At 37.1% G+C, this 24,695-nt stretch overlaps 1 protein-coding gene across 7 annotated transcripts in view; it reads right to left on the reverse strand.

The window, feature by feature from the left end:
• nrxn2a (neurexin 2a) overlaps positions 1-24,695 on the reverse strand; it is a 516,409-nt gene that overhangs the window by 359,229 nt on the left and 132,485 nt on the right. For all 7 annotated transcript variants that reach the window (XM_048167611.1, XM_048167610.1, XM_048167609.1 and 4 more), the window contains one exon: positions 16,695-16,709. In XM_048167611.1, the coding sequence (XP_048023568.1) occupies positions 16,695-16,709 (15 nt within the window). The remainder of the gene's footprint in view (positions 1-16,694; positions 16,710-24,695) is intronic.

A 24,695-nucleotide genomic window follows, 5' to 3' on the forward strand; every position in this document is an offset into this window, starting at 1 on the left:
TTAAAAAGTGTCAAAATGACATTTCTTGTATGATTTTCTTAATAAAATTGACAAAATTTTAAAGTTGATACTTTGCTTCATATTAAAAGTAACAAAGCACAAAGCGTTTTGCAATTATTGTGAATGGCAGGCGCACTACAAATGTTCAGTAAAGTCTTGTTTGCATCAAGAGAAAACTGCATAAACTAAGATTTTAGTTTTAAGAAACCATATCATTACAGATTAAATCTAGACATTAATATTGTAAATCCAGAGCTAAAGTGTCTACATGTCTAACTATTCCACATTATGTGCTCGAAATAGACACTGAACTCAGTCAAACATGCCATCGGAGAAGCGCTAATTTAAACGTCTCTTTCAGTCACTGGGTTTGGCCCTCCAAAACCACTTTGGCCTGAAAACGAAAATAGTTGTTCACAATTTTAAAGAAAAAAAAAAGAAAAGAAAAGAAAAGAAAAGAAAAGAAAAGAAAAGAAAAGAAAAGAAAAGAAAAGAAAAGAAAAGAAGGGACTGAAACAACATACAAGACCAGCAAAAAGATTTTAAAAAATAAAGTTTTAGGCTTTTAATAATGTAAAATAAAAGAGGAAATAAGCATTTATCTATATTGCTCCTGAGGCCGGATGTGTTGAGTGTACTCTCTGCCCACACTAACAGTAATCAATAGGCAACATAACGAACACAATGAACCCGTCTGAAGTGAATCATGACTCCCTCACAGTCTCAACATAGGTATCCACTTATTCATTAAATGGCTAAAGAAACACATTTGAAAACATATTGAAAACAAATTTGAAAACGTTATGAAAACATATTCATCCCCCTCCTGCTTTATGCTGGGATCATTTTAACCCTCTGGTGCATAGAGTCCACGACCGCAGACAGATATTAGCAGCCATTTCAGAGTGTGATGTAACATCTGTACAACCATGGGGGATTATAAATGACCCAGATTAACCTCTTTATATGTCAATGGGTTATCACAACATAAATAAATTCAAAAAGGATGCCAAAAGTGATGATGCACCAAGAGTAGAAAAAAATATCTTTAAAGCAGTAGACAAATGTGTTACTCTTCATATTTTTGTTTTGTAGATTAAATCGTGAATCTATATGTATCTATATCTATATCTACATCTATATATATATATATATATATATATATATATATATATATATATATATATTAGGGGTGTAACGTTCACAAAATTCACGGTTCGGTTCGATAAAATACACTGGTGTCACGGTTCGGTTCGGTTCGGTTCGGTACGGTTCGGTACGTTTTATCACAACTATGCAGTGTTTTCAGCCACATAACGTTCTTTAACGTTCATTCTTTTAAGATTTCAGACATTTATATACGCATAAGCACCATTAAAACAATATATTTAGAGTTTATAAAATGCACACTGATGTCAGACATCAGTGGAAGGAGCAATAACAATCCATTCATATACAATTTGCCGATATTTATTCATATCAGACACACATAATGGGCTTAAGTAACTATAAAGTTTACTCTATTATTCTTCCAGTTCACCAGCCACTTACTTGCATATATTTCGGGAGAAAATGATGAATTCACCTGCTGTAAATCCGACTGACAGGACTCTGTGAACTGCAGCGCAAACTAAGATGGCGGCGCCTATCTCGCGTTATAGATCAAGATAAAGATCATTTATAAAGGCTTTTAAACGACAAAACACACTCGCTTACACATATTTGAGGATCGGAATATCAGATAGTTGATAACATGGTAAGCAAGTTTGTGAATATTTTAAATAAACAAGGAAAAACAAAATAATAGCGATCCATCTGTCATACAGTGTTATTGTTGCTGCGCTCAGCGCTAGTGACACGCAAGACGCGTCCCTATGGAAACATTAAAGGCAAATGTTCTAAAATAATGGTTGCATTAAAAAAAAAAAAAAACTCACTCTGGGGGGAGATTAGAATATTTTAAACTCACGCTCGAAAGAGATAAAACAAAAACAGCTCCTTATAAAAAAAATGAATGTTATATAGCTTACAGGGAATCCAAAGTGCACCCAAACACCAGACCTGTTGGTTATTTGGACGATCTTCTATTTCTGGTCTGTTAAACCTTTACAGTCTATGTGTTAAACACATTAGCCATTTTGCAAAGAGCCTTCAGCGCGTACTGAGTGAGCGAGCGCCTGCCTGAGTAGCCACATGTAAATCAGACGCTCCAGACACCCCAGACACGTTCGGTTTGAACGCAGCATAACATAAACGTATAAGTTGGTGTTTTTTTTTCTTCGGGGGGTGTCAGGGGCGTTGCCTGTTACGTCGTTTGGGTTATTGGGCTACCTTGTTGAACGCATAACATTATATTTCACAAACTTTTTTATTTTCCAAATGTAATTAATTAGTCCAACGAACCGTTTGGTACATAATGCGTACCGCGTACCGAACCGAAAGCCTCGTACCGAACGGTTCGATACGAATACGCGTATCGTTACACCCCTCCACACTTCCCACACACTTTACTTAGGCGGGCCGCCCACGTATAATAACGGCCGCCCAAGTATATTTGGAGACACATTTTTTGCTTTTATTATTTTTATCCTCTTATACTTTTATATCCGCGCAAGATAATGAAACCATCCGCGATCGAATAACTAGTCGTTTCGTACCTGCTCGTTATGTGTGCATCAGAACTGTTTACTCCCGCTAATATTCCCATGCTGCATTTTTCAAAGTCACAAGGGTGCGCTGTTGCGCGTTCTACAAGCTCGCATAACAGCGCTTCAGACTGCTTCAAAGTGATTCTCAATCAATTAAAAGCACAGATTTATGCCACGCAATTGCTAATGAACTGAAGTTGATGAATTATTACAAAGTCCACTTTATGGCCTTTATATAAAATGTTTTAGACGAATGTAAGAATCTGAAGGATCAGCCTGCAATAGTACAGACATTTCAAAATAAGAGTCCTTGTGTATTTCGGGTTTGTAATTAAAAGCAAAGACTATAGAATAACACAAGACGTGTCACTCGTATTGTTTTGAATGGGAGAAAGTGTAACGTGCAATATGGCGGAATAAGTCCCGCCTTCTAAATAAGAGCCAATCGTCGACTGGTAAAGTCATCGCGTCACTGCAGCAGCCGTTAGAAGCACCGGTTTCTATAGAAACAGTCAGACGCGCGCCTCTGAAACATCTCAGAAGAGACGTGCATTTAGGTTTGCGCATGCGCATTAGCTTGATCCAGCCTAAAAAATTGTTTTTTTGTCATGATTCGAGCGTTTGGATAAAACATTTATAAGACAGCTGTTGTCAGATTTCATTGGTGATTTCAAATATGAAATGTAATCGTAAGGTTGGCGAACAGTTTTGGAGAATTTGATGTTTCCCCATTCAAAGAGATAGGGCATGATGCCCAGGATGCCCGAGTGGCGTTTCAAAGATGGCCGCCGAGTGAAATGACTTGTCTTAAAGGGACTTTGTTAAAAGTCACACGCTAAGTTTTTTCTTTTGGGCATTATTGGTATTTTGGTTACACAATAAATTGTATTAAATTTGATTTCCATTTAATTCATAGTAAATTATTGTAGTCTATATTATATTATATATATATATATATATATATATATATATATATATATATATATATATATATATATATATATATATATATATATATATAAATCTGGCAAAAACAAAAAAAACAAAAACAAAAAAACAGATTATTAACAGAACCCTGAAAGCAACAGATAAATATAACTATGCTAAAATAATAATAATAAATTAAAAAATAAATGTTGCACTTAAATGTCATAAAATGCCACATGCAAAAAAAAAAAAAAAAAAAAAAAAAAAAAGAAAAAAAAATCAGGCTGTTTTTTTTTTTCTTTATGCAACATATAATTTGTTGTTTTGTTGATTTAGGAGTGAAATATGGCCTGGACCTTTCCTGACAGTTTCAGTGCAATTGGCTCGCTTATCTCAGTGAATAAATGAGCTCTTAGCCGATCTGACACTCTGATTGTCACCAAGCATGCAGCCAATCAGGTGACCTTTTCAAAGATCAGAGCGGTTGGTTACAGCTGCATTGATTAATGTCCTCTTCAGGAGGTGATCTCTCATAGAAAAACCACAGGGTACCCTAAACAATGTCGACCAATAACGGTGTCACTACCACCGTCTGCTGCACTAGAGAATAAAAAAGCTTCATCAGCATTCAGAGGGTTAATATTATAACAATAGAGGCAAAAAAAAAAAAAAAAAAGTCCTCCAAGGTCATGTGAAAAAGGAATCTTTTATTTTCCTCCGGATCCCTTGGATGGAGAAACGGCAAGGCTCATCCGAAATGGGTTTGCTTTGTAGATTAGGTCTTGGACTAGCTCTGAGCCCTGACCTTGCCAGCAACTTTGGCTTGGATTTCTACACGGATGAGATTCAGGGAGGAAAGAGGCACGGAGATTTACTTGCATTAATTCACCTTAAAAAATGCAGCCGGGTTTACTCGCCACAGCAACAACAGCTGCGGGTTCTGAACCTGCGTGGTGCAGCCGGAGGGATCTAATATTCGTTTGTTAGTTAACTGTGTTTAGTATGCAGCACATGACTTTACAATCAAGGAGCCCACAGTCTCAGGTGAATAAGTGTGTAGTGGTAAAAGGATTGTGTCTTTGTGATATTTACTACTGTGATAAGATCTTGGCGACAGAGGGGGGCAGCTGCACACTTCAAATACCCGCCATTTAACAATCAGATTATGGTAAATAAGCATGGATGTTTGCGCCTGTTTTTTGCTGGTTGTTGACAAATGTACAAATAGGAGAAGGACAGGAGAAAAAGAGAGGAAGTGAAATGAGTGCAAGATGAAAGAAAAATGCAGCTGCCTGCAAAATAAGCACTTATGAAAATCATGATTCCTTCTATTCCTCCTTTTCCTGTTCTGCTGAATGCCAAGGCCACGTCAAGGACATGATATGCTCATTTAAGCTCATTGCAAAGCCATTATACATTCAGGATTACGAATTAGCTTAGTTTGGGGCCTGGGTCATTAGTGAGATAGTGAATCTTTCTTCTCTGTGTGTGTTTGTGTGTGTGCGTGTGTGTGTGTGTGTGTGCGCCTGTTAATGTTTTGTTAGTGGGCCTGAAATGAATATTCAGGGTTCAAGTTAAGCTCAATCTAGAGCATTTATGGCATAATGTTGATTACCACAAAAAAAGACTTGTACCTTATTTTCTTTGAAAAAAAAAAAAATTGAAGTTATGAGGCCAATAAAATGGGCCAGTTTTTCAGATTTTAAAGCAGAAATGTGAAGATTATACTTTTATAAAAGCAATTTAATTATTTTGTTAAAACTTGTGTATTATTTCAAATTATTATATTTTTACAGTCATTTTAAGACTTGTCATGGCAAAAAAAAAAAAAGTTGTAAAATTGAATATAATTTCTCATAAAATTGCATATAATATCACATAAAATTGCATATAATTTCACATAGAAACGCTTAAGTTTAACACATATCTTTTGACTATACTACTGAAACAGTAAGTATTTTAATGTTAAGAAATGGGCCCCATTTACTTGCCTCAACCTTGATTTTTTTTATTTAATTTTTTTCAAAGGGGATATAGGCTATCATGAAAATATGACTTTTCTGTGTTTAAAGGGTTAGTTCACCCAAAAATGAAAATTCTGTCATTTATTACTTATCCTCATGTTGTTCCACACCCGTAAGACCTTCGTTAATCTTCGGAACACAAATTAAGATATTTTTGTTGAAATCCGATGACTCAGTGAGGCCTGCGTAGCCAGCAATGACATTTCCTCTGTCAAGATCCATTAATGTACTAAAAACATAATTAAATCAGTTCATGTGAGTACAGTGGTTCAATATTAATATTATAAAGCGACGAGAATATTTTGGTGCGGCAAAAAAACAAAATATGACTTATTTAGTGATGGCCGATTTCAAAACACTGCTTCAGGAAGCTTCGGAGCGTTATGAATCAGCGTATCGAATCATGATTTGGATCGCATGTCAAACTGCCAAACTGCTAGTCTGGGTAAACCCAGCCTGATCTGCCGGCGATTTGATTTCGCTCGGCAACTCAGTCTGGAAACCCGTGCATTCATTTCTACTGCTCTCTGTTACACTTTTGTGGGAACCAATCACAGACTGGCTTATCCACCTTGCTCGCTATTGGCGGGTATAACACGATGACGATAGAGAAGCGACGGCAAGCAGTTTTCAAACTCTATCTGATCTACCCGTCTCTCGCACGACCGTCACTCCAAAATAACAATGCACAATCACAGTGACGTCAATTGTGTTAAGCATTTGCCTTATCTGAGAGAAATGTAGCAGAGCGTTGATCCGACAGTCTCTTCATAGGAAGATTACAAACAGCGATTAATGACACACAATGATTCTCTGCTGTTATTTTGGTGGTTTGCTTCACGATGTGAGTACAGGACTCTTTTACTTCAATGCACCTTGATGGTAGACAATATTTTTATTATTTGCTCTATATGTTTCGTCTCCCTGCTTCTTGAATCTCGTGCCGCCTGAGCTGACTGGAATTCTTTTTGGTTGTCATGACAATGATGTAGTTTAGGGCGGCTATATTCCGCGTTCATTTACACTGAACCAGAACAGTATCAGAGTCGCCTTTTAAACTCTCATCAATGCTGAATGACTTCTTTAGTTAGCAAACAAATCGCTTGACTGGGCGTAAATATCACTCACTTTCATGTTTTCTTGCACAACCTGCAAAAATCGCTCGATGCCATTGCTGCTTCTGCAAACCGCGGATCAATGCTACAAACTAAACCTGCGTCTCAATCCGTTCCCTAGTTCGTGAATCAGTATATCATGAAAGTGAATGTGGCTGATTCCCTGATACTGAACTAGGGAGCTGATTGAGACACACGGTAAACCTGTCTGGAGTTTTCGCATCGCTCTGCAAAGTACGTCACCCGGATCGTTGATCTGATTGGTTGAAGGACTGTCCAATTGCGTGACTAATGCTCGTTGATCACGCCTCTTGTGCAGTAGGAAATACATAGCAAACTCCCCAGACCAATGTTCAATTTTAAATTGAGCTTGGTCTGGTGATAGCCAGACTACCAAACTGCTGAAACCACGTGACTTTGGCGCTCCGAACAGCAGATTTGACACATTGATTCATAATGCTCCAAAACTTCCTAAAGCAGTGTTTTGAAATCGGCCATCACTATATAAATTATTTTGGGGTTTTTTGGCACACTAAAAATATTCTCGTCGTTTTATAATATTAATATTGAACCACTGTACTCACATGAACTGATTTAAATACGTTTTTAGTACATTAATGGATCCTGAGAGAGAAAATGTCATTGCTCCCTATGGAGGCCTCACAGAGCCATTAGATTTCAACAAAAATATCTTAATTTGTGTTCCGAAGATTAACGAAGGTCTTACGGGTGTGGAATGGCATGAGGGTGAGTAATAAATTACAGAATTTTCATTTTTGGCTGAACTAACCCTTTAAGTGCTATAATCGGGTCCCCGGTGCATCTAACAAACCAGAAAACGTGAAAAAGGACAACCCCAGTAACTTTATTTTGTTAAGCCTTTCTCTGCAAGCATGTGAAAAAAAAATGAGCCATTCAGATTTCGCTCCCCTTGTGATGCTGGAAAGTGATCTTATTATAATATTACTGTCCCACTGAATCTGTATGTTATACCTGTAACACTGGTCCTGGAATGCAGCTGTCCTGCACAGTTTAGCTACAACCCTGATCAAACACACTTGAATGTCTTCAGGATTACTAAAGCTAAGTGAAGGAAGGCGAATTGGGTCGGAGCAAAACTCTGCAGGACAGCAGCACTCAAGAACAACTGTCCCTGAGCTTGTGATATGTCTCAGCTGCGTAAACATTATCACTGATCTGTTAACGGCTATAATAGCAAACATATGAGCCTCCATAAACTCCTGGCATCTGAGCCAGTAAGTACGCAGTGGTGTAACGTTAATTTTATTTATGAAGGGAATGTATCAAGATAAATTCATATACCAGTATAAGCAAGTCATTTTACACCAGACTGCTTTGCACAGGAGGGTCAGTAAAACACAAGATTTGCACAGAAGTCGATTCTCAAAAATGGATTGATACTAGCTGTTCATGATCCAGTTTCATATATATTTCGTAATGTTTGCAAATTGTCTTTCTGAATGGGTTTCGTTAGCACGTTGCTAATGTATTGTTAAATGTGGCTAAATTTACCATTGTTTCTTACTGTATTCACGGAGATCAGAGCCATGTCATCCTGAAAATGCTTGCAGCGTTTAATTCATAAACGCATCTTCATTCTTATTGAGTATCTCCAATAGCGTGTAGCTTTAGCCACGTTAGTCGTGCAGCACGTTATCAAACTCATTCAGAATCAAATGTTAGCAAACATACACAAAATACATGCCATACCTATGTGATCTGATGTGCTGCATCACAAACAGTTTGTAATGATCCATATTTGCTGTGTAAGTTTCTCTTGTATTGTTTATGCCTCAGTGTATTGGAATCGCACACTGAATCAGTAAAAATTTTCTCCCACCCAAAAATAGGCAGTTAAAACATGGTATAATAAAACAAATCCATGGGGAATTTTGAGCTGAAACTTCACAGTCACATTGTGGGGACACTTATGTTACCTCTTGTAAAAAGGGGAGTAATAGGTTAACTTTAAAGAAAAGTAGGGGAGATTTGTGTAGCAATCAACGTTGTTGACTGAGCTTTTACTGAACCTAGAATATTCCTTGAAATATTGCTAAGATATATAATAGAAAATCAGCAATAGGCAGGTCAAGCGTTATCGTTTCAAATGCAGACATTACTCTTGAACATAAAAATGGATGTTAAAATCAAGTCAGCTGTTCTGCTTTGCCACTAAACTCACCATGATATATTACTATTCCCACCACCGGTGCCGCATGTGACTGTATCCGACACACTCATATTACACTGCTGACCTTTCAATTGTGGAAATCCACTCCAAAAATATCATGCAGGTTTATATCCCTATGTAAAACGGCATCGAAGTGCCCCGCTGTGCGAGGTCTAAACACGGGTCCTCTCTCTGGAGGGTTCATGGCTAAATCATTCCCGTTCACAGGCTTCGGGCCTGACCTGCACAGCCTCTTCAGTGGACCAGAGAGGTGATTAATCACTAGCCCCTTAATCATGCCCAAAGGTCCCGCTTTAATTAAAAACAAAGTTCTCTTTTCATTATTCCACTCCAACTGAAAGACGATAAGACCCCCTTCCCCCATTACATATTACTGCCAGGCCCCAACCTCTGTCTATCTCTCATACAGAGACTGAGAGAGTGCAAGTGATGAAGAAACATACTAAAGCAACCTATTTGAGCCACAAAAATGCACGTCAAGGACAGCATCTAATCTGAGCAGCCGAACAGAGAGCTTGCACACAAGAACTTCAAAAGTTATGCGGTGATGGACACAAAAATGCATCCTCTATCACTTTAAAAATATGGATCAATACCTTGATTTTAAGTTATACAAGATTATAGGCAAGTTTCAAGATGAATACAGTGCATCCAGAAAGTATTCACAGTGCTTCACTTTTTCCACATTTTGTTATGTTACAGCCTTATTCCAAAATGGATTAAATTCATTATTTTCCTCAAAATTCTATGAACAATAACCCTTAACGACAATGTGAAAGAAGTTTGTTTGAAACCTATGTAAATTTAAAAAAAAAAAACGGAAGGAAAAAAAAATAAAAAATCACATGTACAAAAGTATTCACAGCCTTTGCTCAATACTTTTTTGAAGCACCTTTGGCACCAATTACAGCCTCAAGTCTTTTTGAGTATGATGCTACAAGCTTGGCACACCCATTTTTGGGCAGTTTCTCCCATTCTTCTATGCAGGACCTCTCAAGTGCCATCAGGTTGGATGGGGAGCGTCGGTGCACAGCCATTTTCAGATCTCTCCAAAGTCTGGGCTCTGGACTCAAGGACATTCACAGAGTTGTCCCATAGCCACTCCTTTGTTTTCTTGGCTGTGTGCTTAGGGTCATTGTCCTTTTGGAAGATGAACCTTTGCCCATCCTCGATCCTGACTAGTCTCCCAGTTCCTGCCACTGAAAAACATCCCCACAGCATGATGCTGCCACCACCATGCTTCACTGTAGGGGTGGTATTGGCAGGTGATGAAACAAGGCACTTGCTATTCAGGCCAAAGATTTCAATCTTTGTTTCCTCAGACCAGAGAATTTTGTTTCTCATGGTCTGAGTGTCCTTCAGGTGCCTTTTGGCAAACACCAGGTAGGCTGTCATGAGCCTTTTACTGAGAAGTGGCTTCCGTCTGGCCACTCTACCATACAGGCCTGATTGGTGGAGTGCTGCAAAGATGGTTGTTCTTCTAGATCAGTGTTTCTCAACCCTGGTCCTGGAGGACCCCCAACACTGCACATTTTGAAAGTCTCCTCTGTCTGACACACTCATTTCAGGTAGTGGAGTTTCTTCTAATGAGCTGATGAGTTGAATCAGGTGTGTTTAATTAGGGAGAAAGACAAAACCTGCAGTGTTCAGGACCAGGGTTGAGAAACACTGTTCTAGATCAGTGTTTCTCAAATCCAGTCCTCGGGACCCACTGCTCTGCACATTTTGTATGTATCCCTTATTTAACACACCTGATTTAGATCATCAGCTCATTAGGAGAGTCTGCATGAACTGAATTGAGTGTGTCATATAAGAGAGACATACAAAATGTGCAGAGCAGTGGGTCCCGAGGACTGGAGTTGAGAACCACTGTTCTAGATGTTTCTCCTCTCTCCACAGAGAAACCATCGGGTTCTTGGTCACCTCCCTGACTAAGGCCCTTCTCCCCTGATCACTTAGTTTGGCCGGGTGGCCCACTCTAGGAAAAGTACTGGTGGTTCCAAACTTCTTCCATTTACGGATGATGGAGGCCACTGTGCTCACTGGGACCTTCAATGCTGCAGAAATTTTTCTGATACCTCGATACAATCTTGTCTCGGAGATCTACAGATCACTTCATGGCTTGGTTTGTGCTCTGACATGCACTGTTAACTGTGGGACCTTATATAGACAGGTGTGTGCCTTTCCAAATCATGTCCAATCAACTGAATTTACCACAGGTGGACTCCAATCAAACTTCTTTCACGTTGTCATTATTGGGTATTGTTTGTAGAATTTTGAGGAAAATAATGAATTGAATCTATTTTGGAATAAGGCCTTCACATAAAAATCAGTCTACAGGCTTTCATAGACAATCTAAGAAATTGGTGAAGGTCTCATTTTTTTAATTTTGTGACGAGCTATTCACACACTGGCAATAAAAAAGTGATTAAAACATAAAAATTTGTACATATAGTCCCTTTAAGGCAGCAACTGAAATGTATTTTAACATACTCGTTATATATTGAAGTATTACATGACTTAGAAGAGAAGAAATTGTTGAATAAAGTTATTTTTGAGCACAAAAAGTATTCTTTCCGCTTCATAACAAAGGTTGAAACACTGTAGTCACATGAACTAGTTTAACAATGTCTTTATTACCTTTCTGGACCTCAAAACGTGCAATGATGATGGTTCAGAAACCCTTGGATTTCATCAAAAAATATATTAATTTGTGTTCCAAAGATGAACGAAGGTCTTACGGTTGTGGAACGACATGAGGGTGAGTAATTAATGACAGAAATTTCATTTTTGGGTGAACTAACCCTGTAAATAAAACTAAATATTAATGTTGTGCAGTGTAAATGTGCGTCATATCCTTTAAGTTGGCTACACATTCAAAACAAGCTGACAACTGTGTTCCAGAAATGACTGCTAACTCAGACAAGCATGATTTTCAGTACAATGTGCTGACATAGAGGTAAAATTGATTGAAAATCAACCTTTTGCATGAAAACCCTTAAGTGGTTTGACTTTAGGGTATCCTAGAGGTAGAAAAAAAATCCCTGAAGCAAGGGATTTCTCTGAGAGCATTGCAACAAATTCCTTAACTGTCACCCTTACGTAAGTGTTTATACTAAGCATTCCGCAATAGTTTCTGGCAAAACATAGCAATGGAGAAGTTGCTATTGTTTAAAAAATATAAAAAAAAATATTCCACAATCAGAACATAACTGATCACTGAGGTTTTACTTGTACTATACAGCTATACTACAATATTTGAGTTAAGCAGATTTTTTTTTTTTTAAGCAGATCTGGCAAACGACATGGAGTGTCCTAAAATTAGCATATTTTTTTCTATGAGTGTATCCACACCAGCGGCACCCATCTACGACTCTGGAGGCTGCTCAAAATTCTGATGCACCAAAGAGCACCACTAGTGTAGTTTTCCATTAAAATGTCACATTTGTCCCAAATCGTTGTTTTTGTACTCACTTCACCCTAGGCTGGAGGATACATTGTGTATAGACATTTTATGAGAAGTAACAAGTTTATTTTGTTGTTTGACAGCTTGAAAATGCATTTGCACTGTTGCAGCATTTATTTTCAAACACAGAATTTCAAACTCATTGAAAAAACAACTCTAAACCATCAGCAGTGTTTGGGGTAATGCATTCCAAGTAACTTGAGTTATGTAATCAGATTACTTTAAGGTAAAAGGTAAAGTAACACATTACATTTAAATACGCAACAAAATATCTGAGTTACTTTTTCAAATAAGTAACGGAGATTACTTTGTTTTCCCATTTACTGACCTCTACTGTACAGGCGTGAATTTGCATTTACTTCAGCCTAAGGCTTATTCATTTCACTTTTGCTGTGAAGGGTCTTTACATTTGCCAAAAATAGAAAAACAAACAAACAAGCCTAGCCCAGGTGAGAAAAAGTAACGGAAAAGTAATGTAATGCATTACTTTCCATAAAAAGTAACTAAGTAATGGAATAAGTTACTTTTTTGTAGGGAGTAACACAATATTGTAACGCATTACTTTTAAAAGTAACTTTCCCCAACGCTGCCCATCAGTCACTACTGGGCACAAGTCAAAAGCCTGGCACACTGTTAGACCGGATAAGTTGAATTTACTTAAAAAATTTGAGGAAACTGGTTGAAAAAAAAATTAAGTAATGTTAACTTAATTCGAGTTCATTTAACTTAAAATGTTTTGTAATATTAATTACTTTGTAGTTATTACACCTTATTTAAGTTCAATGTACTAGTTAACTTGCCACCAATCAAAATTCATCCATGCCTCCCATCATGCATTGCTGCATGAATAAATTATGAGCTGAATTGTCTTAGTAATTGTCTTTATTCTCACTATTTAAATTATGCTGTTTTTCTGTGACTTTTTAGTAGCTTGTTTTCTAATGTTCAGAGTTGATCTGTTTATCAGAATATGTTGCTTGTCACCGTTGTTGAGATTCATATGCTGATTCTTGATGTCTGTGTGTGCCTACATTTTTTTTTTTTTTGTGATAAGGACAACTTTAAAAATAAAAATAAAATTGTATTGTAAAAGTTGATCTTCCGCTGTAGAATCACAGTGCTGCTGTAATCAATAATGTAAATCTAACTCAGAGATTGGGCTCTAAATGAGTTCAGTGATTCAGATCAAATAATGATTATGTGAAAACATAACCAACACCACCTGATCATCTTTTAACTTTGCTTTTCTGGTTGGTTTTAATGCAGTTAAAACTGCCCAAACAACATATAATATTAAAAAGTCAAGGGTCAAGAGCTCAACTAAAACAAACCCTGACCTTGATGATGGTAACTTAAAAATGTTATTTTCTCCTTTGGTGAAAAACTATAAAAAGATAAATGTCTGTAGAACAGCCAAAACAAATGTTCCAACTGCTCATAACAGCTCCTTGAATTCACACACACCACGACAAAATTACGTCATTACCTGCCGCAAACCAGTGTGTAGGAGGCGTGGTCAGGAGAAACTTCATAATTTAAAGGTGGTACAGGGGATGTTTTCGTCGACTGAGTTTTTGAAATGAGCGCATGCGGAAGAACAATCCCCCTCCTTCACAGCTCATTTCAAGTGAACGCCTCCCAAAACTCGTGCACGAGTGTTTGTTTACCACTGGCATTCGCTGTGTTATTAAGCCGGGCACACATTTTACGACTAGCTAAAACATTCTGACTATGCTCAACATACAGCGATAGTTTCCTGCTCCTGAAGCAGATTTATATACTTTCACATGGAATTTGAACACAGACTGTAATCGCAGACTGAAAGCAACTGGCTCTGACTGGACGCGTTTGAGCGCGATCAGTCATAAGTATCAATTTACATTCATAATCGACCTTACAACCGTTAAGCCACGCACACACTTAGTGGATTCATTATGTCAGACTCACCGCAGGTGACTCATAATCTGCAGTTGTTATTCCTGTCTCCCGACAAAAACATTGCATGCAGCGCCTGTAGAGTGTGGAAAGTTACTAGAGCGCGCAGCCGCGCGTCTCTCACAAGGAACGTCATGGCAGTGATTGACAAGCCAGAGGGCCAATCCGCGCACGTCTCTCACAATGGCAGTGATTGACAAGCCAGAGGGCCAATCGTTTACGCGATCATTGGCTGATGTTTTTAAGGCCCTACCTCGTGCACAAATGATGTATATTAATAATATTCCTTTCAGTGCACCTAATAAATAGTCTTTTATCAGTTAGTAAAGACAGTTTCAAGTAATATTGCAAAAATGTATAAAACAAAACATCCTCTTTAACACCTTTAAGTGCATTTAACTTACATGTATTAACACTTTCAAATACACCCACAAATTAGTAGAATATACTTATATTTTATAAGTAATGCAACCAAACTTAAATATTTTAAGTATATTTTATTTATGTTTTTAAGTAAATATAAAATCCGGGCTAAGAGTGCATGAGATAATTAGGCCTAATTCTGTCAGGACCGCTATCGTCAAATATATCATCGATAATTGCATAGAGTTTGGCGGTATCGTTCTGTTCTGGGCAAGAACTCCTTGCGCATCCAAGCAGCCTAGCATGGATAAGAGCAGGGACAGCAGCAATAACCCCCTTTAGGGTAAACAGAACAGAACCAACATAAATGCGCAGATATTATTATTGTTCAATAATTTAATGTACAACATAATTCAATAAATTAGTCTAATTCACAGGGGAATCAGAAGGCCAAATCCTGACTGGACGAGAGGAGGAGCTGGGGATGGAGGAGGGTAATTAGCTCCTGAGAAACGTGATAACTGATGATAACTGAAGAAGCGTATATATGAATGCTGCGATAGGCGTCGTATTCCTTTAGGTAGACGTGACTCACCTGGGAGTCAGCTGATGCGAGCTTGACTGACGTGACCTGCCAGAACTGATTTTAACTCCAGTGTGCAATAGAACTGTTGAAAATCTCCTTACAATTTATATACAATTTATAATAATAAAGAAGAAGAGGTAGAGGTAGAGGAAGAGGAACAAGAACATATACATGCACACTACTTTTCAAAATTTGGGGTCAGTACAATTTTTTTAAAAGAAGTCTCTTACAAGTCTTCATTTATTTTATAAAATACAATAGTATTGTGAAATATAATTACAATTATAAATAACAACCGCTTTCTATTTTAAGACTTTTTAAAATGTAATTTACCCCGGTGAGGGCAAAGCACCATTACTCCAGTCTTCAGTGTCACATGATCCTTCAGAAATCATTCTGATATGCTGATTTGCTGCTCAAGAAAGTCTTTTCTGTCACTTTTGATCTGTTTAATGAATCCTTGCTGAACAAAAGTATTAATTTCTTTTTTTTTTTTAGTCTTACTGACGTCAAACTTTTGAACAGTAAATGTAACATATTTTTTTTATTATTATTATTATTATACTAAAAAATTCAAACGTAGCTGTTCAGAGTGCTGAACTACGGGATTCAATAACAAAGCTGGCGCTGATAGTGTAGAGTGTGTGCGCTTAACTGCTGTGGCTAATGGCTAATGCATCCCTCGGAAATGTCTGTCAAATCACTGAAAATGTTATTTTATAAAGTGGTTCGTCTTTCATCTTGAGTCACCTGGCGGGGAGGATATGGTGAGTTCAGATGTGTGATACAGTTCTCTAATTAAATGGAAGCCATGTGCAGGAATATGACTAAGCTCCCAAAATACAGCATGACGAATTTCACTGGAATATTTGCCTGGGATGGTAAATGTGGTTATTTCAGCGTGGAAAAGCACAGATGTGAAAACCTGACATGTGTGTCAATCACCTCAAATACATTTTTATTTTTTTACTTTTTGTACCGTTGTCTAACGGGTAACGTGTGTAAGAGAGTTCAAATTTATAAAAGCTTTCACAACACTTCAAAGCTTCCTGGCCACTCTAGCTGTCTGTTCTGATGTAATAGACAGATAAAGGCAACCCGCGCTCAGGACATTACGATTCAATTTGTGTGAGTGACCAAGCGGTCCAAGTTACCACAAAAACCAGCTGAAAGAAAAGACAAAAGTGAGTCCAAATGTTAATGGCGAGCCACATGTTTCTTACTGCCTCGAATCAAAATTGCTTGTGAAACTTGCTCGTATCTTGAACGGATACAAGCTGAACACCACATCTAGGCTCCTGCGACTACGAAGAAAGAATGTGCATATCATAAAGCTTTCAGCAGCCATGTGCTCTCTCAAGGGATGAGGGTTGAGAATGTATTATGAAAATTGAGAGAAATATGAAAAGGATTCTTACCTGATTCCAGATCACCTGTGGAAAAAAAGTAAAAACAAAAAAGTCAGAGGCACCATTTCAGAACTTGGATAAAAGATTATAGATGCATAAAACAGAAGATCACCTCATTCTCTTATTTAGTCACATTGTTGGTCTTTACAGAAAGTAAATCGCTAATATCTCAAGACATGCAACGGATCCAATTGAGACTTATTACTTATAACTGGCTTGCATACCGATTTGTACGAGAATACGAAAAACGGTATCTTAAAACGAGGAGAGAACAAAATCGAAACTGTTATGGGGAGCGCACAAAAGTAAGAAAATTAAATCATAATGGATTATGAGGTCTTATTCATTATGCTAAAAAAGAAGAAAAACATGCATTTACAGTATATTACAGAGTTTTGCCCAATGACTGAATGCCTACAGTTTAAGTTCTTTTAGTGAACACTGAAATATCACTAATTTACATAGCACATTACTCACACCGAAAGAATTCATTCTGCTCTGTTTGCAAACTATGAATACAAAAGCACTATATTTCCACTGTAATTCTGAGGAAATGAGTTGAATTCTGAGTGCTAGTAGTGAGGGTGCAGGCGGCACCAGGAAACCTCCCAGAGTAAAAGAAAAAAACAAAACAAAACAAAAAGATCTGCTTTATGTTTTAAACACTTCAAATGTATAACCAATATTTTATAAATTCAGATGAAAAGTAAGTCTGCCTAAAATAATGGTCTCCATAGTGTACTGTGATCATAAATTATATCAACCAGAACGTCAAAAGAATTCTGCCAAAAACATAAAAATATTTGCAAGTCTGATTTTGTCAAAGGAAAACATGAATATTGATCCCATTACAATGTTAAATTTGGTTAGGGTCAGGGTAAGTTCAATTGCACTACTGTGTTTTCTCTCCAGGAATGATTTTGCATTTTGGCTTCAAATGTCACAAGCTCGTCTTCAAATTAAAATCTCAATATAATCATTTTTGCAAAAGCTTTTTGGGTAACAAATGAATACATTACAACCACAATAACATGCATTCATTTTTCAAGTGAGGGTCGACAATGGTAGATTTTGACTGAAAAGTTGAACTGAGGACAAGAGCGTCAGGTCAGGGACGATCGACACATTATTACATTATTTCACGTGTTTTGCATTCAAATACAATTTTGGTTATAACCAATAACCTGTGCTTCATAATGGTTTCTTTTTAAATTTGAGTCAAAACCCATTAAATGGCAAAAGTTTATACAGTATAAAGGTATGACATGAAAGGTGACTTGAGATTGAATTTTATAATATAATATATCTATTTCCGTTCATACCAGTGATTGCAACAGTTCTCTTAGCTGGGCATATGCTAAGCATTTACCCACTCCATATTAAACAATCACATTCTTAAAGGGATAGTTCACCCAAAAATGAAAATTTTGTCATCATTTACTCACCTTTATGTTGTTCCAAACCTGTATGAGTTTATTTCTTCTGTTGAACACAAAAGAAGATATTTAAAAAAAATATCTCTAACTGGACAGTTGACGGCATCCATTGACTTCCATCAACAACTTGAGTAAATTATGACAATTTTCATTTTTGGTTGTACTATCCCTTTGGGTGGGGGGGTGGGTTTTCAGGACTGCTCATATAACGTACCTATTTCTAGAACTAGAATGGTTCTCAAAGAGGAGATAGAGTCAGTACATATGAATGGTGCAAAATGCCAAGATCAATGCAAGTATACAATAATTAGCCTTTAAATAATGTGTTAAAGCCTCAGTAGGCTTTGAGCTGTTGTTGACGTATGTAATTACAAACATGTTTTTAGTAAATGTCACATTTTCTCTACTCCATATGAGTGTCTGCCTCAGCTGGAGTCATGGGAAATGATGAATGTACTGACTTTAAGTCCAGCTGGCAACAACAGGCAAAGTGCTGCCAAGATTAACCACTGTAAAGAGAGCAGTCTTGTTGCTAAACAAGTACATTTGCCACGTCATTCAGTCATTATAATTTAATGGTTTCTTGTATGTCTGTGTCTTCATAAATATTACAGTTGGGAACTTAGAGTGACCATATATAAGCAATATAAATTATATATTAAATACAATATAGTCAGGAATAACTGTAAAATAAATAATGACAACAATTATTATTATTGTACGGAGCACCGCACATGACATGCAAGAAAAAAAATTAAATCGTTCACACAATTTACTAATTCGTTCTCTCGATTTACTAAATCGTGCGCACGACTTACTAATTCGTTTACTATGAAATAGTAAATCGTGCGCATGTTTTAGTAAATCGAGGGAACGAAATAGTAAATCTTGTGCACGTTTTAGTAAATCGAGGGAACGAATTAATAAATTGTGCGCACAATTTAGCCTATTTTTTTTCCTGCATGTCATGTCTGGGGCTCTGTATTATTGTCATTATTAACAAAAAATATAATAATATTAATAATTATAATATTTATAATAAAAATAATAATAATAATTGCAATATTAATATCAATAATAAAATGTATCTTTATTTATATTTATGTTTATAGCGCAGTGAAAAAGTTATTGCCACCGTCTGAAATTCAGAAGTTTTTCTGTGGACATTTTTTAACATTGTATGAAATCAGATTTTGTTGTTGATTAAAAATGGACAGAAATTGTGCAGAAATGGACAGAAATTGTGCATTTTTCTTTGGTGTTCAAGGTTTCAACTATCCAATCTTCAGGTGTGAAAAGGTATTTTTCAAATGTCACTGACATTATGCAGTTCTGCAAGGAGGAGCAGGTAAAAAAATCCTCTACAGCAGTGTGAAACATTCAAATGGGAATTGTTTGGTTGCAGTTATTGTTACTAATAGGTGTGTAACTAGTCACTGACTAAAAGGGCAATCTATTTTCTCCCCACATGTACACTGGGTGTTACATAAATACATAAAATGTGTCTTATTTTTCTTTTGTTTGTTTTTTTCTCATTAAGAAACACCTTTATGGATTTTTTGAAAATCTAAATGACATTCAATGTAAAAATGTGCAAAAGTACAGAAAATAAGACCAGTAGTGTGCGCTTACATATACATACTATTGTATACTCTGTTGTATAAATGTACACAAATACTATTTCTAATAAGGCTGGGTTGACAATATTGATTAATCAATTTCATTTTGATGAACCGATATCGATTTATAAATTCCAGAATCAATTTTACAACACATTGTTTTCCGTTGATGCACGAACAAAACTTCACAATGTAATTTGTAGCTCGCATCCCATCCAGTAATCACAATGAGCTTTGTTATTCTGATATGGAAAAAGCCTCAGCTTTCAAATTCTGCCAGTTTTATCATGAAATTCAAACTATAAATACTTTTGACACTCTTTAATGTGATGTGACAGATCCCTTTAGCTGCATATGAACCAATCAACTCTTCTTCTGCAATTAGTTACAGCACTAAATAAACATGAATTAACATCTGAAGGTACAGTATGTTGAAAGAAACATTACAACTTACTGAAATGTATCATGTCTTATGTAATCACTCTGTGTTTCAACCACGGAAAGATACCAATAAAACAACTTGCAAACAATGTGTTATGAAATGCTTCATTTACCTCAGACTATTCAATGTTCATAATTCAATAGTTGTGAAATGTAAATGCTTCACAGCACAATTTAAATGTTTGTATACAGCTATTATTTGAATGTTGATCCTTACATCTAAAAATAAATAGTAACTGAATTTGGACTGTTGTTAATTTTTTTACCTTTAATTTAATTGTAATTAATTGACAGGGCTCTTTGTATTGCTTATAGAATAAGTGCAAAAATGTATTTCCTTAAGAAAGATTGTCATGTAAAGGCTTTTCACACTTGAAACAGTTAACCCTGGGTCATTATAAATTGAATCCTGGTTTTTTTTTGTTTTTGTTTTTTTTTCATGTTTCACACTGCTCATAAATTTACCCGGGGTTAACAATTAATCCTGTGTATTCATATGCTGCCATTTCACAATGTACATTCCTAAACCCTGGGTTAACATTTTTTTTTTTTTTTGTATATTTGCAATATCAGTGTCATTGATTGGACGAACGCTGTATGCAATATGTTTACATAAAGTCTCTAGTATTGAACATCATCTTATTATATATTGCCAACTGTACTATCAAGTTCCCATTCGAGGGAACACTACTGTGTCCAATAATGACACTTTGGGGAACGCCTCTGTTTGACTGCATTTGAAGCACATGTGCAACTAGTCCATCTCGATTGGTGCTGTGTCAACTCGTGACGTGTGACAGTTTAAGGCAAAGCTACAAAGGGAAATTGGCAACACAATAGCATCAGCTTCTGATAGGCTGAATCAAGTCGATCCCAGGCATTCAGGACGTATGGCAAGGGGATGCAGCATCTCCTTCCCCTCTCAGAGAACCATGGTTATATGCATAACCTGAGACGTTTCTTTTCGAGGGAACTCATGCGGCATTCAATGATGCAATGGTACAGATGTGGCCGAGGCTGCATCTGTACGCATTTCCCCCAGTTGTTCTGCTCCTGTGAGTTCTAGAAAGAGTTCGCCAGGATGGCGTTCGTTGTCTTCAGGTAGCCACGTTCTGGCCGGCCTTAGTTTGTTTCTCAGACCTTACAGCCCTCCTAGATGGTCTCCCTTGGGAGATTCTGTTCAAGAAAGGTCTTCCTTCACAGGCTGTGGGCACAATATACCACCCCCGGCCAGAGATCTGGAAGCATTGGGTCTGGCCTCTGAGGGGAATCAGTTCCTAAATGCACATCTCTCTGCAAAGGTGGTAGAGACCATTCTCAATTCTACAGTTCCCTCCACAAGTAAACTGTACACCTTAAAGTGGAATGCATTCACTTTATGGTGCAGAGAACATCAGTTGGACCAGTTAACTGCCCAGTGCCTTTAGTGCTGGAGTTCCTTCAAGATCCTTTCTCTGTCGGTCTTTCACCATCCACACTTAAGGTCTATGTGGCAGCAATAGCTGCCTTCCATGCACCTTTAAGTGGTGGATCTCTGGGGAAGCACCACTTGGTAATATGTTTCCTTCATGGTACTTTGAGGACGAGGCCAGTGGCTCAGGTTAGAGTCCTGGCTTAGGATCTAGCTGTGACACTGGAAGGATTGTCCTTGGCATCCTTTGAACCCTTGGACTCTGTAAAGTGCATCGCTTTAAAGATGGTATTTCTATTACCGATCACATCGTTAAAAGAGTAGGAGATCTGCAGGCCCTGTCGGTTGCCTCCTGTTTTTCCTGAATGGACTCTTCGGACTATAAATGTTAAAAAATTAAACATTCTGTTCTTCACTCTAACTGATACGTTTTCCATCACCATTTGATATTTAAACAACTGATTATGCAATGCACAACGTGCTTCCGTGACTGCCCAAAGCACGTGTATATAAGGTGCGCGATTGGCTAAGCATCTAAGCATCTAGTCATAACATTCATAACATCGTTTCACACTACACATGCTTTGCCTGCAACGTGGCTTTAACACCACGAAAGCGATTTAATAACCCAGAGTAAAAAGCGGCACTAACTCCATTTTTAAATTACAAGTGTGAAACTTTTTTTTTTTATCCAGGGTTAAAAGTGGTGTTTAGAATGACAATAAGTGGTAAGTGCAAGGGCGTAGATTTGGTTTCAACTTTGGGGGGGTTGAACATTGGTATGGTTGTATTGTATTGGGGGGGGGTTGTAACTGATGGCTTTGAATATTGGGGGGGGTTACCTCCCCCCCCTTCCCCCCCACAAACTACGCTCCTGGGTAAGTGGGTTAAGTGCAGTGTGAAAAGCCCTGTACTGTACCTCATTTATATCCAAAGGAAACAAAATCAAATCGATTTGTAAATTCTATGCCAACACCCAGCTCTAATTTCTAGGCTACTTTACAAATAACAAGTCCTTTATTCTTGCTTCCACTAAAACACAAGATCCTCTTTGGATAATTCACATAGTCAAACTTCTGGAGTTCATACAAATTGAGTGCGGCTGGGGCATACTAAATAAATTAAGATTCATGTTAATATTAACATTAACTGAACATTTAGATTTACCGAACATCCCCCCGAAATGTTCAGTATACATGAAAGATACACATTTCTTCCAGCAAAACCTACTTTTATCTTTTCAGAAAAATGGAAGCCATCTGAAAATTTGTAACAGACATTTTTGTCCATAAGCAACAGAAAGCTAGCAAAAAAAAAAAAAAGAAGAGCTAAAGCATAACCACTAGCTGACAAATGTGTTTATTTTCAAATAAAGGCTCTCCACACTGCTGCCTGTCATGAGGGTGGGCACAAGTCTCTTGCTGAAGGTGACATTTTGCTGTGCTGAATTAGGAATGTTTTGATTGAAGAGATGGGGACTCACATAAAGTGACTGGAGTTGAATCAAGGCACCATAACAGTGCAATAGATTCAGGAAAAGTAAACATCATTGGAGCACTGTTACAACCATGACACATTACTGTTTACCAAAACATTTTCTTTCCAATTAGCAGCTTGCGCTCATTACTCTAGTTTTGGATGAATAGACACATTGAATAAGGTTACAGCAGTATCATGTAGGGAAGTTTCACAAGTGATGAAAGAAAAGCTGTGAAAAAAAAAAAACACTTTCCATCTGTTCGTGTTTCTGTTGTATAGACCTTTAATAGTGCTAGAGCACCCAATCCTTCCCCCACCACACCCCAAAGACAAATTATTTGTTAAGACATCTTTTCATTTATCAAAATACATTAGTATGTAACTCATTCCAGGAAAAATAATGTTGAATGATAAATTATCTGATACCAAACATTATTAAGGAAGAGAAAAAGAAATTGTTCTCTCAGTCTGATATTGTCTCAAACTGACATTGTTAAAAAGAAATAAAACTATTTTATTAGTGAATGTCATAAGTAATGGATAATACACGGTCAGTTTAGAAAGTATTTTTAGATAATGACCATTGATAATAGCCCCTTTCACACATTAAACCAACCTTAAAATTTACAGATTTAATTTTCCGGTAAATACAGAAATATGCTGTTCACACAAGCAACTGCAATCCGTCTTTTTATACCATTCACACATCAGTACCAAAACACGGGTTAAACTCTGTGATAACACACTGTCAAATGGAAATGACCTTAAAACACTGAGCTTTCTTCATCCACCTGCAGGAGGAGAATGGTTTTAGATTCACGATCTGCCCAATTTAACAAAATTTTTCTTACTTCTGTGTGACAGGCATAAAAAAGAAATCCATGAGACGTATAATACAGCAGTTACTAGGCTATAGTATGAAAGAGCAAGAGCTTAAAGGGTTCACACAAAAATGAAGAAAAAATAAAAATAAAAAAATGTCATCACTTACTCATCCCAAGTTGTTTCAAACCTGTATGAGTTACAGTTAAACACAAAAGAAGATATTTCAAAGAATGTTGGTAATCAAAGCGTTAATGGTAGCCTTTGACTTTCATAGTAAGGGAAAAATACTATGGAAGTCAACGGCTACCGTCAACTGTCTAGTTAACAACATTCTTTAAAATATCTTCTTTTGTGTTTAGCTGAAGAAAGAAACTCATACAGGTTTGGAACGACATAAGGGTGAGCAAATGATGACAAAATGTTAATTTAACTATCCCTTTAAGGCAAGATCACATTACACGACTTTTGGCAGGATTTTGCTCTTGCAGACAGATTTCCAAGGTCTGCTACAAAATCGCGGCCAAATCGGTGCTCAAGTATGAGCAGGTCAGCAACGTGATCTGAGCCCGTCTCAAGCAGTCAAAGATACTGTGATATTTTCAAATCGGTTTGATATTATCGCCATGTGATCTTTTAGTGTGCAATGCAACGACAAGGTGGAACTAATCCAGCCAATCACAGGACGGAATAAATGGAAAAATCTTATAATCACTTGAGTGAATTTGTTGTGTAAATTTATGTGAGAACTTTTTTTCCCATTGTTGGTCGAGACTGTCTCTTGACTAAATGTCTTGTAGTT

This window comes from Megalobrama amblycephala, linkage group LG18 (genome assembly GCF_018812025.1).
Source record: "Megalobrama amblycephala isolate DHTTF-2021 linkage group LG18, ASM1881202v1, whole genome shotgun sequence".
NCBI lineage: Eukaryota > Metazoa > Chordata > Actinopteri > Cypriniformes > Xenocyprididae > Megalobrama > Megalobrama amblycephala.